This window comes from Manacus candei, unplaced genomic scaffold (genome assembly GCF_025592945.1).
Source record: "Manacus candei isolate 608988 ecotype Guabito, Panama unplaced genomic scaffold, ASM2559294v1 h1tg000005l, whole genome shotgun sequence".
NCBI lineage: Eukaryota > Metazoa > Chordata > Aves > Passeriformes > Pipridae > Manacus > Manacus candei.
The window spans coordinates 1,159,227-1,175,996 of record NW_026138053.1 but is presented as its reverse complement, the minus strand read 5'-3'; the positions used below and the strand labels follow the sequence as shown (position 1 = coordinate 1,175,996).

Here is a 16,770-nt window from a genome sequence, read left to right as displayed (position 1 = left end):
AGAACTGGCAACAACTTGAACCTTTGGCCTGTCCTTTGAAAGTCTCTGGCAAGTCTCAAATCTTCTTGATCTGCTCACTAAAGGGATGACTGTCCCACAATTATTTTCCAAGCATTTGTTGGCAAGTTGTAGGAGGAAAAAGGCATTTCACTGAAGCTGTTAGTACAAAAGCTCAGCTCCAGCCAGGGCCCTGGACTCCACTTCAAATTATAATATTTTAAGTACCTGAAAATAAATATTTTGTCAGCTGCTGAGAATTAAGAAGTAGCTTCGACCTTTCAGAGAGGGGAACCCTGCAGAGAGCGGCAAGGCTCAGAGAGTTAGTTGCAAAACAAGCTCTGCCCAAGCCATTCAACCTGTCTAGCACACACACAGCCTCCCCTCCCACGTTCCCAGCTCCCAAAGACACTGGAGCAGCACTTTACTATAAATTGGGTGCCATGAGTAAAATGAGCATCCTTGAGACGGCAATGGCACCGTGTCAGGGCTTCCTACTCAGAGTCCCCTCCCGCGTTGCTCATTGGTGCTGGTGTGCCATGTTGTACCTCTCACAGTCCTAGGAACTTCATCCACAAGGATTAAAAATACTCACTTTAGTTTTATAACATCTGACTGTGACCAAGCACCTGGGTAAATGTAGCTGTCACCTCTCAGACCTCTGAACCACAGTGAGCACCGTTCTGCTCCAGCGATGGCAAAAGGAACGCGCACAAAGCGGGAGATCTCTGGTTTTCCAGCAGAGCTCAAGGAGTTAAATTCCTCTCCCTTCCCCCCAATCTTTCTGCCTTTGGCCTTTAGATCAGCCCTGGTTGCCAATGAGGACTCATCGAAACACCACCAGGCTGGGCCTGTCAGGAAGGAAACCAGCGCGTCCAGAGTTTTGTTGTTCTAAAGACTTTTTTTTTTTTTTAATTTTATTTTACTGCTCAGGAAGGAAGCCAGAGCTTGTGCTTCGACTCCAAGAATGTTGATTACTCATCCTTCCCTGCATTATTTCTTTTATCTCTCACTTTTATCTACCTTACTCCAAATATTTCCCCCTCAGTTCTTTCTCTACCGTTCCTAGCCACTGCTTTCAGCTGTTCATCCAAGTTTCATTAAAAAAAAAAATATTTGGCAACTGTTTCTTCAGAAAAAAAATCCCAATTATCATGTTTATTAAACAAGCCACCATCCCTCCCCCCATGCAGCCTTTTCAATCCGGGTACCATGGTTATAACAACTGCTCTAGGACCCGAGCAGCTCTGGAACATGAACATAACCACCTTCAGCAGGGGAATATCATAACCCCTGCTTTAAAGACGGGTGATGAGAAATTACTCTGCCTGTCCAAGGTCAATAGAGTCCACAGCACAAGCACAGTCTATGCTCAGGGCTTTGCCCAGGCAGCCCTTCCCTCTTCCTGCTCCACATGGCTGTGAGGATTAGGCACACTCAGCTCTGCCAATAAACTTGTCCTTCATCTTCAATACCCCCCCACTAATCAAGCTAGAAATGTGCAACAAAACTAAAAGAATTGGTATGTGACGAGTTGATGACACATTTCCTTAGACACAGAAAAATGTGGGTCCTGGATCACCCGATTGTCAGGAGCCACCTGAGTACATAGCAGAGAGACTATCAGCAAGTGGTGTCTAACTGCCTTCTCCTCTGCAAAAGCCATCACACCACCCAGGGGTTTCCTTTTCTTCTTTGCCCAGGTGCAGCTAACAACCCAGACAGAATTGGCAACATCTGGGAGAACATACACTCAGATGCTTTTCATTGACATTGTAACCTTCCCCAGCCTTTGCCAACATGTGCCCGCTCCCTGGGGTGGGAGATGCACATGCCCAAGAGCCCACTGGGTCCTCACAGTGTTCCTGAAGAGATAAACAAATGTGAAGGGTTTTTTGTTTTTTCAGTTTAAGGTCCTTTCTTCCTTGAGATGTGCCATAAACCTGGGGCCTGATCTGGACCATACCATACACAGCTTCCCAGGCTCCTACACCCATGACATCTCTGTTACATGCAAGTGAGGCCGATTCAAGTTCTCTCTGCCCAGTTCTGTCTTACTCTAACACAATCCTCCCCTGTTTCCACAGTCAATGCATTGTTTTCATTTTAAGAGGGGAAAATAATGAGATGGTGGGAACATTACTTCTGCCTAATGGAGACAGAGATCTGCAGACTTTCATGGCTTACTTTTTCCAGTATAGCCTAGCCCTGATCCAAATATCATCATACTTATTTCAGTCCTGGACCAAATGTGAGACTGGACACATTTGCCAAATTAAGACAGAAATAACTTGCAGCATTTTTCTACTTCACACTCTTTCAAACACCTCTTGCTGACATTAAATTTCTGGTCTGCAGACACCCTGCTTTCCACACTACTGAACCTCCCGGCACCTTCAACACAGCCCCAAATCTTGAGCAAAGGCTGCCCATCACCTCCCCTCTTCCATAACCAGATCGGCTCCTTGAGAGCAACACTTCTGTGCATGAACCCAAATATGCAGAAAGGAAGGAGCAGCACAGACAGCGGCAACCAGTCCCCAGGAGCAGAGTTGGCAGGAGCAAGGCCAGCTGTCCTGTACAGGCTGTGCTGAGCAAAGTGCAAATCTGAGGGCAAAGATGCAGGGTTACAAGAGTTTGGCTGCCCATTCTCCCCTTCTCCCATCCAAGGCGCACCCCCTGAGGTATGAATCCACTCAGGCTGGCAACTTCTTGATTGTAACCATTAAGTTCCTCCGCTTGTGCTCTGTGCGGGGTTACCCAGGTCACTGATTGCTCCTTCATCTCCCCAGTAAAAATAAAAAAAGCCAGTGGTCAAACTGCCTCCTCAGGGAGGCTTGAAGACAAGTGCTTAGGAGGTAAAAGCTGTCACCCTGGCTAAGGACTTTGCTGGGGGGTTATCTCTCACCTATAGCACCAGCAATGTGAAGTGAGGCTAGTTTGCAAGGAGGAGAATAAACAAGAGAGGGAAGAGAGCTTCTACAACCCCCTTGACGGTGCTGCAACGCTTGGATACCTCTGACCTGCACTGATGCCCAACACTCGGGATTTCCACCCATCCACAGCCATCAGAGCCTCACAAGATCCTCCACACTGCAAACAGCAACAAGGAGACAAGGTTCCCTCTAGCCTGCATGGGCCAAAGGTTGGGCTGGGTGCGGGGCGGCCCTGCTGCAGCACGGCCAGGCCACCCTGATAAGGCTTTCACTCACCCAGCCTGAGGTGCAGCACCCAGGGTGCCATTAGCCCCCATTCACCCTCCTTCTCTCTCACTCACAAACACCCTCACACTGCCTCCTGAACAGCGCAAGGCTCCAGCAAGGCCTCTGGCAGGAAATTTTGTGGAGTGTCCCCCCAAACAGGTTTGGAACAGAAAACTCCAAAAGAATTCTTCCGTATTGGAAGCCAGGTTGGAAGACAAGGCAGAGCTGCAATCTGGTACCAAGGCTTTCCCCATCCCAGCAAAACTGCCAAAGCAGGCTCTCTGCAATGAGGGATGATTATCCTATGTCTCCTTATAGCGAGGGATGTTACAGGACAGACAATTTCACATTCTAAATGGCTTTGCAAGTTGTTTCCTAAAGTGCAGGGAAACAACACAAAAATCAGATTAAAAGGTTGAGTCCTTTTGAATTAAAACCACCTGAATTTAAATCAAAGTACCGAAAATCCCAATAGAAAGAAAAGGGGTTTGTCAGGGGCAGTCCCCAGAGTTTCACTTTTTGCTCTGTTTAGAAAACCAATCGCTTCTGGGGAGGCTGTCACGTGGAGCCTTCGCCCCAGTGCCTTCTGGTTTTGTTTTCATACAAGCACTGCGAGGCACTCACCTGCCTCCCAAGGAACAATCCCGTGCTCAGGGAGCCAGCCGTGCCACCCAGCCCAGGAGCCGCAGCTGGATGTGTCCTGCCACCCTTGCCCTGCCCAGGGCTGTCGCACTGCACATCTAGAAAGCCCAGGTAAGGCCGCAGGACTGCACAAGCAAAAAGCTCACACGTGAAAGCTCTTGGGTCTTTCCAAATTAAAAAACTTTATGTTGTTACTCTGGTGAGAAACAGCTCCTGAGAATCGGTACTGCTGGGGGAAGGCAAGGACACAGTTTCCAGCTCTTCCTTTTAGGGGTATACAGAGACATGTGGTGCCTTTCCTTTTTCCACTGCAGAACAGCCCAATATTCACGAAAAAAAAAAAAAAGTACAAAGCACATTCTTGTTCTTCTGCAATTCAGTGAGAAAGCTGTTATCAGCCTCAACTTAGCAAAAAAGGAAGGTTTTAAAACAACACTGATTAGAAACTACATCCCAAGTGAGGAAAAATACGACGGAAGTGTCCCACACCTGAACTCCACAAGCAGTTTCACTGTCACCAGGTCTCCCTCCCACGTTATCTGCATTTAAGACAATAAATCCCTCCTTGCCTCACCCCTCCCCAACATTGCTTCTCCCCCTCTTCTGTTGCTCAGGGCACTGCTGCAATTCAAGATGCCAGCAAATGGTCGAAGGAGAGGACAAAGTGATGGCTAAGAAGAACTCCCAGGCCATCACAACCACCACTCCTGTTTTTAAAAGACAGGACAAAGAAGAAGAAGATGGACACAGGTAGCACCAAACCCAGCAGTACTTCTTCAGCCAGAGCTTCCACGGACTTGAGGGCTGTGTCCCAGAGAAGGGTTGCCAACCTGGCCAGCAAATACCCGATGTCCAAGCAGTAACAGGAAAATAATTCAGCACTAAAAATCTAAAAAAAACCCTGAATTCAATGAATTTGCCCCAAATGGCTGTAACCTGTGAGTTTTTATACTCGGGTCAGCAGAGCCAAGCAGGCAAACAGCGAGGTTGTATGAAGGGGCAGAAAGACACAACACAGTTTACATGGGTAGATCTACAAAAAATGCACATGCCCTTTTTCAGAGGACACTGTATAGGAATCCAATCCTACATTAAATTTCTCAAATAGAAATCCATAATTTCTGGAGAATTTTAATTGCTTTGCATAGCTGAAAAATGTCCTCAGAAGTCCCCAAATCTGCTATTCCATCCTGAAGAAGAGAGATGAAACATTCACAGGCCATCAAGCACATTGACATGATAGAAGACCACCAGTGACATGAACCACGGGATAAAAATCGTCACAATTTGCTTTCAGTGGCTGCTTTTCTTGGAATATGGTATTAAAAGAAAACAACTTTGCTCCCACTATGAATTTGCATTAGAAATCCATAATAAAAATAAAGCTTAATATTATACAAATGGGTACAGTTCTCTATAGTGCTCCTGATGCAGATTAAGGTTAGACAGATTTTAGATGACAGTTATTTACCTCAGTCTAACACCATGTATGCACAAATGGAATTTATTTTATAGCTGCAGATATTAGCCAGAAAAAAAAAAAAAGAGATGAGAGGAAATCTTACAGTCTCACGTAAAATATAATTATGTCTGTTTTCTGCTCCCTGGAAGGCAAACAAAGAGGGAAAAATGAATCTGCTGCTAGCATTTAATGGGACTTGTCTAAATGATATCAAACAAATAACAACCAGCAGTGATTCACAAACACCTTCACTTCTATTTTTTTTCATTGGGGAATTCCAGAAACATTAAGACCTCATTGTCTTGAACATTTTCACTCCTGCAGACCAGGATTAGGCCCATGCCTGAGTATGTCTCTTTCCTTCAAGACCTTCAAAATATCAAAGAAAGAAAAATAAATCACAGAGGCACTAAGGCTCATTCATTCTCTCCCTCCTGAAATGTTCGCCCACTTCCCCCCTCTTCTCCCAATTCCTTACGCAATCGCTACCAATCAACCAGGAAACTGTTGCTAACTCTTGAATTTTGCAAGTTAGCAAGTAAAATAATAAAACAATGTTTTAACTGTCAGAGATCCTGGCTCGCAAAGTGCACTTTGGTCATTTCCTTTAATAACTGCAGTTTAGCAGTAATGATTTATAATAGTTCATAATATTCTACTAACTGTACTATATTAATAATACTAATACTTTGCCCTTGCCTAGTGTCTTCTGTCAGAAGATATCAAAGCGGCACACTCCGCTGTGAGGGAGGTATCACTGCTCCCCCGGTAGGGATCGGGAAACCGTGACTCCAAGCCATGCCCGAGGTCAGGATTCCCGATCCCCAGCACAGCACGGCAGCCGCCAAGTCTGCCTGCACTTCTCCTGCCGCAGTTCTCTGACAGCAGTCGAGTCTGATCGATGGGGCTGAAGATTTAATGCGATTCATTCCTTCTCGAAAAGCAAGGTTTGGCCAGCGGTTTGGGGGCCGTGGTTTTGATGGGAAATACCGAGCAAGGTGGGGGGGGGGGTTTGCCCTGCAATTGTACAATAAATACCCTCCTGCCAGCATCCAGATGCACAGGGCAAAAGAGGAGCGATAAATATTTACTGTGTCCATGCCCATCTCTCCAGCAGGAGATGGATAAATACGACATTTCGGTGTTGCTCAGCACTCCGAGGACAGTGGTTCTAAGCCCTAGCACTGGCTCCCAGGGAGCCCAAAAAGGAAGAGAAAGGGCACAAGGCATTGCTGGCATGGCTGAGACCACACGAAGGCCGGCCGGATGGCAGCGGCTGCGCGGGGAAACATTTTGGAGAAGAAAACAGCCCCAGCCCTCCCCCTCAAACGATCAATTAAAAGCCATCCTTCTGCCGAGAGCGGGCGAGGACAGCAAATGAGGGCTGCGAGGAGCAGCGCCCGGCCGGGCTCTGCATGACAATTGATGGGAAGGGGAGGCCAGAGGGGTGGCGGGGGAGGCAGCTCCATCCCTCCTCTCACCATGGTGATTAGGTATTCCGAGTGCGCCAGATAGCCCCAAATAACAGAAAGAGAAATATAAACTGGAGACCGGCAGATCCAAGGCAGGCCAGATGGCCCCGCAGCCGGCAGGGGCTGCTCCCATCCAGCCCTTCCCCACTTTAACTGTTCAAACATTTCTTTATCCCGACAAGACAATTAAGCCGAACAGCATGGAAAGGAGTCTCGGCAACAGTTTGCAGAGGGAGCAGGAAGGTCGTTGCCAGAAAAGCAGGAAAAGGAGGCGATTGCCGCATGCTCCAAGACCTCCCTCCATGCAACACAGCTCACTCCATGAGGACAGCGTGTTTTTGGTGGTGCAACAGGGATGGATGGCACAGATATCACGTCTGCTACTGCCCCATCTGCCTGCCCACCCCTTCAGAAAATCCACTGTTGCTCCTTCACTCCTCCTACATCATGCAGGGCACTGCAAAACGGAAAGAAACATTCCACTCGATTTATTTCATTATTTCATAAGCAGAGTTAAGCTTGCAATTTCCCATGGTCACGGCTGATCATTATTAGCAACAAAGCATCACTTCACATTAGACCCCAAATTTTACCGGCCCTGGAAGTGATGCATCCCAGTGGGAAGAGTTGTGAGCAATGGATGTGTGCACATGTGCATTCCCCATCCAAGCCATTGTTCTGCCATAAAATATAAGGAAAAAAACCCTTCTTCCCCCAGCACATGTACATACACACACTGAGCTCTCTACATAGGTCCCAGCCCATAAACACAAATCCCAGCACACACATGTCTGAGCGGGTGGGTTGATCTGATTTCCAAAGCACCATGTTATTCAGGAATTCAAGCTGTGGTCATCATAGCCCTGATGTCCATCACCTGAAGTGCAATTTACATTTGATCAATAACAAACCAGTTGTTTCAAAAGGAAAAGTAACTCTATGCTAGTGATGTTCTTTAAAACCCCAAAGTGGAACAAAGAGCTCACTAATATGGCACACAACTTCTCATGCACAAAAGAAACCAATTGCAACACAAACTGTGTCCAGATAACTGAGGTTAAATATGATTATCAAAAATAATAATAAGCAAAATACTGCTAATAGATCCACCCCCACTATACCCAGCACACCCCAGGGATGATCCCAGGGGATCCCAGCCTGTTCCCAGCTCAATCACTCATCCTCAGGGCACACAAGCAGCTGAGTAAGAGCCACCAGCACGAGCAGGGAAACTGAGACATGGAGAGCCAGGCTCTGGCCAGAGCCTGGAAACTGAATCAGCATCCAGGACATAGAGGATCACCTTCACACGTTGGCCTGTGCTCCACAAGAAGTCACAGACAACACGTGACGGAGACCAAGCAGGAGACAGCAACGGGAAAGCATCTCCTGTGATCCCAAGGAGGCTGGGGGCATGGGCAGCCCTGCAGGGAAGGCAGAGTGTCTGCTCTGACAAGGTCCAGTTATCTGCCAGGAGGTTGAAGCTTCAGCATGGACCTCTGCGTGTCACTTTGTGGGAAAGCAATGCCACAGTGACTTGATATAGAAAGGCACTAGGACAAATTTTATTGGAAGTAAAGAACAAAACCAGGAATCTTTATTTTTTTTTCCTGGTTTTAAAATAGGGCTATAGATCTCTTTTGCAGAAAGGAACATGCCATTTATTTCCACTCTTTCTAGGAATCTCAATTATTGTACGCTTATTAAAGGAAACCCATAAAATATGTCTTCCAGTGTCTTTAACACATGCTTTACAAGAAGCTCCTAAACTCTAACAAATGGCATTATTTCTCTCAGTAAGCACCTAAGGGAATGGGCCCATCCAGTACACGGTATGTCTGCATCTCCCTGGAAAGGCTCCACTTTTCTATGTGCCCCCTGTACACTCCATCACTCTGGATGTCCTGAATTTTATGTGTTGCATTTTACAGCAAGAGACAACTTATCCAAATACAGACATCCTAGCCCAATTTGCTGCTTAACAGAGAGCACAATCCCACCCAAATGCACGCCAAAGGAGATACTGTCCCTCTGGGGGATGCGGAGCATGGGCCTAAGCAACACCCTGCTTTAAAAGTAAGGAAAGGTTCACCCAACAGGCTGAGCGATCTCTACTGCACAAACACACATCTTACAGGGCCAGGTGTTAATCGGGAATATACCAGCACGTATCCCAAAAAATTTTACCGAATTCCTCACATTTCCTCCACTGGTGAAAACAGGCCAAGACTTCCTTCCCATGTTGCAGAGGACTAAATAAGCACCTTCCAAACACTCCTTGTGGTGTAAATGCCTGACTTTGAACCTTGTTTTGTTGCAAAGTATTTCAAGCATAAACCTGTTTTTCAGGAAAATTAAAACTCAGTGATTGAATCATTTTGTTTTAATGGAAGTTTCTTAGAAAATTACCATTTAAGCTACGGGGTAAAACAAATATTTTAATGAGCTATTAAGAAAAGGCTTCTGCGCAGTGGAGCAGAAGACCACGCAGAGCAATCATAGCAATTCAGCTTCCATGTAACACAACCCCTTTCAGCAATCTGAAAAATACAACGAAACAGATGAGCTCTGCGAATCTGAAATGCACCCATTAGACATGGAAAGGTGTTGCTGATCTAAGAAAATTTTACAATTTTTGCTCGCAGTTGTAGAAAAGCCTAATTACATTTTTACCTTGAAGCTACAGCCACCTACCTGCAACAGATTCTCCATCAGGAGCAAAAGTAGGTAGCTTTTACAAAGGCTTATATATAACAATTACGCAAGGAATTCACCAAACTTCTCAGAGACAACAAATCCCCCCAAGTACACCCTTATATAGAAACTCCAAAAATATAAATGCAAATGTTAATGCAAAACAGGATCACCATTATATCTGCTAAGTGCAATCTTTTGAGTCTCTCACTGTGGAAGTTTTCCTTTTCTGATGGTCAACATCAAAGACTAATAGGATCCCCTAAAAAGCTCTACCACTTGCTCTTTTGGCCACCAGGAAACACACCCATACGTGTGTATGCACACACCAAATAAACTCGCTGTCTAAATGGAGCAAAGTTTCCATGGTGCAGTATCTACATGTGATAGGAATATGATACAGAGCCAACAGACATATTTAGTGTACACCATCCTGGTAGTTACAGAAGAATTTTAATGTCGATGAAATAGCAGGGATGTTGCATTTGCTCAGCTCTACCGCGCAGCAAAGCATCTTCAAGAAATTTAACAACGTGGGTAACAAGAACAACACGACAAAACACCTCCCACTTCTGCCCAAGTTTTCCAAGCTGCCTGCAAAGTTTTTATTCTGCTTCCTTTCCCTTGCAGGTCCCCTGCCACGGCACTGGCAGAGGCACAGGGAGCCGGTGTCACCCTGGCTGCCTCTCGCACGCGCCCGAGCAAAGCCCCGTCTGCTCCCAGGAAGGAGCGGACCCACGTTCGGCACACGCTGCTGGCAAAGGCAAGGCACGGCGGTGGATGTGGACCCTTCTGTCTGCCCACAGCTGCGCTCCATGCGGTCTAATTCATTTAACAGATTTACTTCTTTAAATGGGGTATCTGACAGGATTTTGCCACCAAGATCCATAGCAGCTGATGTGCTCTAAATTCATTTAGGTAGCGGACCCGCTCCTCCGCCGCTATCTCCCAGAGTACTCTTTCAAGCAAGCTTCATTTTCACAGCCAGGTTATATTGATAAGGGAAAGAGCATCAACAAAGATGTCTCTAAGCCTTGCCATCTCACCTGCCTCCCCCGTGGATAATTACATTACCAGCTTAACACACATCCACATCCACATGCGCTCCCACCTACAGCCACTTCCCCCACGGACCCAAAAGGAGGGAGAGGAGATGCTGAACAATGAAAGGAGCTTACAGCACAAAAAGTAGCACGATCGGGGGTGGATCAGAAGGAGAGGGGGGAGAGAGATAAGAGATCACATTGGTACTGCAAGAAATACACAGCTCCTGCCTTCAGTGGGAATCGTCCTACCCTCGCAAATGCCGGCATAAAAGACACACTTGCAGCGTATTTCAAAACCAAAGAGCGATGGATTTACAAGGCAGGTTGATTTTATGATGACTTTTATTGAAAAGGTACGCTGGGTTTAGGCAGATGCCTTTTAGCGCCGGTAAGTTAGCACAGTGCCTAATTCAAGGAGACAGCCTGAGGAAGCAGCGCCGACAGGGGAGAGAGAGCCACAATGTCTCTATTACTCTCCTCGGTATCATAAAGGGGAGAAGAAAAATCACGTCTGAGAGGGAGAGGAAGGAATGGTGCAGCAGGTTTTGGTTTTAAAAGAAAAGTAATAATAATAACAACAACAATATTAAAATGGTTTTCTAAGAAGAAAACTTAACAGAACAATGGAGCCCATGTGAAAAGCAAACCACTCACTCCTTGATCTACATCTCTGGGTTTACAGGAAAACTCTAATCATAAGTCAGTGCTCTTCCTTGGGGTACCATGCTCTGCTGCCCCCAGACCACTCCCCATCATGGGTCACCTCCCAGCTCTGCAAACCTGGAAGCCTGCCCTTCACGAAGGACAGCTCTGCCTCTCTGTGTAGGCAACACCACAAGAGACAAGGTGATGGGAGAGCATGGAGTTACAGTCATGAACAAGTGGACTGGGTTCCTTCAGTCCGATCACCGGCCTGCAAAACGGCACATCACCTCTCAACAGGCACCAAATGGGGGAAACACTCAGAGAAAGCACATGATGCAACAGCTTATTGAATTGTAGGAACAATTTGTATTTATGCCTTAAAGAGGGAGCTCAGTGGCCAGAAATATTGTTAAGTTAACCAGAGGAAAAGGTATTTTTGTCCTAACCGGAGGCACAAATCCCGATGGTGAATCATACAAGAATGGTGTGCATGAAGAAAAGGTCAGAAAGAAACACCTGGAGAAGCAGGGGGCACGTACTTGCTGCAAGCTTTGGGAAAGTTTCTGGCTATGCACTCCAGCTGCATCTCTGTTTATACACATACGTGTACCAGCACCTACAGCCTCGCACTGGGGCACGGAGAGATTTCTGCAGGGTCAATATCACCTCTCCAACATGTGCTGGAAGGCAAGTTTCCTTCACGAGCACCTCACCTTAAAATCTGTCAACCCTTTTAGAAGAACAAGGCAATATTGCATGGCTGAGCTTGGCAGGCAGGAAAGGCTGCTTTGCCTCCACCTCCAGCAAGTATCACAGCACCGTGGGACAATCACCTGTTGAGTATCTCAGTGAGGCACAATTGAAGAACCACCAACAAGTCAACAGAGGTACTTACATCTATCACTTCGGTCTTCGGGACTGGATGAAGTCTCACGGTCAGAAATGAGGCCAGAAACTGCAAAGATCTTCTTCCCCGTATCATCAACTTTGAGGGAGCCGGGGGAGCTGGAAGGGAGCTGTGTGCCAAACTCGTACTCCTTCCCATCAGTGTCCGAGAAGCGCAGATGGGGTGAGTCAGTGTCGTGGCAGTTCTTGAGGCGCTTGGCTGGCGTAAAGGCTGACTGGTAGCTCTCCCGGTCCTCAGTGGATGCAAAGGGGCGGAAAGCCCCGACACCGCTGTGGTTCAACATACTGATCGGGGTGCAGTCCAGGTTGGGGGGTGCAAACTGGGGGTGGAGGTGAAGCAAGGATGGAGGAAAGTCACGGTTCGCAAACGCTCCCGGCACCCCGCCTTGACGGTGGTACATGGAGGCAAAAGTATATGAGCCATTGGTAAAGGGAATATGCACGTCCTTATCTGCTGACACGGGGACTCCAAAAGGCCTCGGCTGCTGGCAGGGAATGGAAGCGTCGCGGCTGGCTTCAGCGGTGGAGGCAAGAACCATCAGTGCTGGGGAGGCCAGCGGGTTGGGGAGATAGGGTGAGTTCTCCATCTTGAACGCTGCCCGGTGTAAGTCCATCGGAGTCTCTTTCCTCAGCAGGATCACGAGCAGAACGATCTTCCCCCGAAGGAAAGCAAAGCGATGCCTAGGAATGGAGCGGGGAAAACTACTGGAGCATCGTCACCCTTCGAACACTGCAAGGAAACAGAAAAGGAAAGAAAACACGGCCGGTTAGGTTACTGCACTCATCTCTCTGGGACGCTCCAGCAGCAGGGTGGCCACATGTGTTACGAGCCACCGGCCGGAGACGCGCCACTGTTCTCATTCAAGAAAATCAATAGACAACTTCACACACTGGTGGAATCAACCCTGGCCCTCCAGGTTAAAGGGTATCATCCAGCGCAGATGAATGAAAGGCAAACCAAACATAATAACATGCAGATTTAATAATGCACTAATAAAAAAGGTTCAGTATAAAATTAACATAGTAACTCCAAATTATAATTGGAATTTTATATGGCAAGTGGCATGTACATATAACCGCAATAAACTTAAGAAAGCCCCCACATACACACACCACTACTTGCTTGGGGAGGGGGTGCAGAACCAACATAAAAATATCCTTTGTACATAGTTAACCCAAATTAGTCAGCATACATGTCTATACTGTACACGATGCCTGAGACTTATATAACAGACATGTACTTTTTCTCACTCTCACAGTACACATGGGTAGGTAAGTACTCACACACACAGTACCCAATACCATCATACATATATGTACACACATCATTGGAATGCAGGAATGTGACCGTGCCTTGGTGCGTGTGTGTAATGCACAAACACACACGCGTGCACACGTGGTCCCTGGAGAAGAGACTTCCCCAGTAAAATGCCTGGCGTCTCTGGCAATATTTAAAATCATAATGGGTGCTTCTGCCATCTGATCTCTGCAAGTGTCTGCCTTTCGGGTCGGGGACAAGAGAGGATGGATCAGTAATTTTAGTTCCTAATGCACTCACTCTTAAGTAGATTTGTAAACTGCCCTGGATGTGCCATTAACATTTAGAGGAAAATGTTAACAAAATTTCTGCCTTGCATCTTGCTGAGCCTCCCAGGTTGGTGGCAGCCACCCACCCAGCCACAGCCCCCTCCCAAGGTGAAAGAAGGGAAAATGTTCCTTTCTGCATCTCCCCCAGTTCGCAGTGGCTTTTTGTGTTGTTATTTTCTCCCCCAATCAATCTCGTGTCTTTTCTTTTAAGCTTCCGCCGCCTGCCATTCAGGCCCCACAACCCAGCTTAAAATACAAGGACTATAACTTTGAAACAATATACTAGCCGCCGGAGCTCAAAGGGCCAGAAAAATCATATAATAATAAAAAGCTGTTACAAATTGTGCCTCTTAAATCCAGAGGGTCAAACATCTCAAATAAAACTTAGTGAAAGAGTGTCTCCCTAATGGAGTGCCTTTTGTACTCCATGAATGAGGGAGCCTAGGTTAACAAAGTGTATGAAATCCAGTCTGGGGCTTTAATGCAGTTCAGTGATAGCATTTCCTCTCTCCCATCCTGTACCCAGCCGCTCCACTGACTGTTATGAATTGTGAAGATGAGTGGACATCATCTCTCTGCTTCCTCATTTGGCACCCATCCTTACAGACATCATTGCTAAATTACCAGATTATGTATCTCGCATTAACGGATCTGCTCTCTTCCAAATTTTAAATAACTTTCTCATTGAGTTCTTGCCACAGAGAGTGAGGGGGAGAGGAAGAGCGAGGGGTGCCAAGGGCATCCTGGTCAGCACTGCAGTCCTGGGTACACTTGCTCTGCTGCTTCACACGAGGCTGATCAAAACCTGGAGGTCAGGAAACTGCAGCCACTGGCTGGGGGGCTCATGTAACCATGTAAATATATATATACACACACACATAATTATACATCTAAAGAAATGCATACAAATAAGCCACTGTCCTCAGAAATAAACAATCATTAACATGGAAGTGAAACTGAGCAATCACGGAAAAACGTGGATTTCCAGGGAAAAAAAAAAAGCAACCACCTCTGCCTGCTTTTCTATTTTTACTTGTGCTTTCACCCCATTACGTTAAATGTATTTCATAAATTAGTAATCTGGCCGCAACACTTGACACTCCTGTAGGATACTGTGAATCACTATGGCCGTTTATTCGTTTGCAAACTTCATTACGCCAGGAATAAATCAACACATTACAATATCTCAGCCAGCCAAATTTAATTTTTTTTCAGCTCCCACTTCCTTTTTCGTTCTCTCTTGCTCCTTGCTCGCCCAACACCTCCCCGCCCCCCAGCAACACGGACAGATTAGGCTGCGGCGGACCAGTCATTATGAAAATCTATCGTTAATACACTCCCAATGTCAAAATGTCATAGGTTTAAACACAGAACCCAAAAATAAGAAAACTAACTGACCTTCTTAATTAAAAAAATATGGATTGCAGGGTAATCAGCTGGAGGGAACATTTGGGTGCTGGGAAGGCAGTGGGCACAGGTGGAGTGAGGAGCTGCTACTTTTCTGCCTCTATGCTGATTTTTTTTAATTTAGCACCTCGCGCAAATCCAGATTAAAATAACTCCAGCTATTGATCCGAGCAGTGGAATTGACATTAATTTTAGTTCACTTCTCACTTTGCAAAGGGATCAATAGGAAGTAATAACAGCTGACATCCCCGCTGAAAGGAGGAGAAAAGACGGGCTAGAGACAGAAATCGAAAAGCAACCAAATAAATCAGCAGCTACTTTTCCACGGCATCAGACAAACTCCAAACAGATTGCAAAAAGTCTTTGTTGAATTAACTAAACAAGGAGTAGAGGGAGGAGGGGTGGAGATCAATCTAGGAAGCTACATAAACTGTCTACCAAGTATGAAGGTTAGACAGACACACTGAAAACTAACTCTGATTTTTTTTTTCATGGCTACCTATATGCATAGTAATTGGTTTTCAGAGCTACCCTGTTTAAGATGTACAAGATGAGTAATCATGTATGTTACTAATAACAAGGCTAAACGTGCCACAACCAAGGCAAATTGAATCAAGAGCCTTTAGCTCTGAACCACAAAAAAAATCCCTCACCAAGGAACAAGTTGTAATCAGTCCTCTCTGGCTCAGTTTTGATTCCTCTGCTTACAGAGGTTGTAGCACTGTGCTGCATAAGTTAAGAGGGAAGTCTGATAAAAGTAGGAGAAGCCATGACAGAACTGGATTTAGCAGGCACCACAAACACCCAGCAAGAGGAGAAAACAGCAGTGACTGCTGGTTAGAAGCGTAAACCCCACTTGCTAATCAGCCTGCAAAGAAACGCGCTCATATGCAAGCACATGCACACCCCATAACACAGCCACGAGATCTGCAAATCTTCTACTAAAATGTTACTCGGAGTTCCTATTACTAAATCACCTCTCTGCTATCGATTAAAATAAATAAAACACACCACTCTGGCTTCTACAACAGGTTGCATTTTTGTGGTCTCTCAACCATTTCCAAATGCCAGAGATTAAAATAATGGGGCAAATTAATGTCTTTCTCCCTCCAGAAAAAAGTTTTCTTGGAGAAAAAATTAATTAGCAGGATACAGGGGAGGAAAAAAGATTAAAACGTTAGGAAATCCAGGAAAATTGGTGATGCATGTAAATTAGGAAATGCCCAGGAAAAAAAAAAATCACAATATCCATTTACATTAAAAAGTTTTCCCCCATAAATGTCAAGTAGGAATTCAGAAATATGCTCTGCGCAGAAAAGCCAAAGATTATAAAACAAAATAATGCCAGCTGTTTGGGGATTTAGGTGCTCAAATGGATTATATATTTGAACCAAACTGGATTTCCTTATAATAAATAAAACAAATGCAAGCTCGAAAGCCAACAAAGGAGAGCTCTCATCACTGGATTAAGATACAAAGGAAAAACAGTTAATTTTTTTTTTTTCCAACGCGTGAAATATGCCAACTGCAGCCGCACACCCGGACAGCTGCTGTGGAAACCGGTTTAATGGGGAAAGGAAAAAAATTAGGAGAGCGGGGATCGGAGGAGGCGGCGGCGGGGCCGGGCGGAGCGGCCCCGGTCCCCGGACTGCGCCCCCGCTCCTGTTTGGCTGTAAACTTCTTCTTCCAAAAAAAAAAAAAAAATTAAC

The 16,770-nt window shown here is 46.0% G+C and overlaps 1 protein-coding gene across 10 annotated transcripts in view; it reads right to left on the bottom strand.

Annotated features, from left to right (window-relative positions):
• Positions 1 to 12,797, bottom strand: part of RNF220 (ring finger protein 220) — a 214,259-nt gene extending 201,462 nt beyond the window's left edge. For all 10 annotated transcript variants that reach the window (XM_051807719.1, XM_051807728.1, XM_051807756.1 and 7 more), the window contains exon 1: positions 12,057 to 12,797. In XM_051807719.1, the coding sequence (XP_051663679.1) occupies positions 12,057 to 12,681 (625 nt within the window). In that variant the 5' untranslated portion in view covers positions 12,682 to 12,797. The remainder of the gene's footprint in view (positions 1 to 12,056) is intronic.
• Positions 12,798 to 16,770: the final 3,973 nt, after the last annotated feature.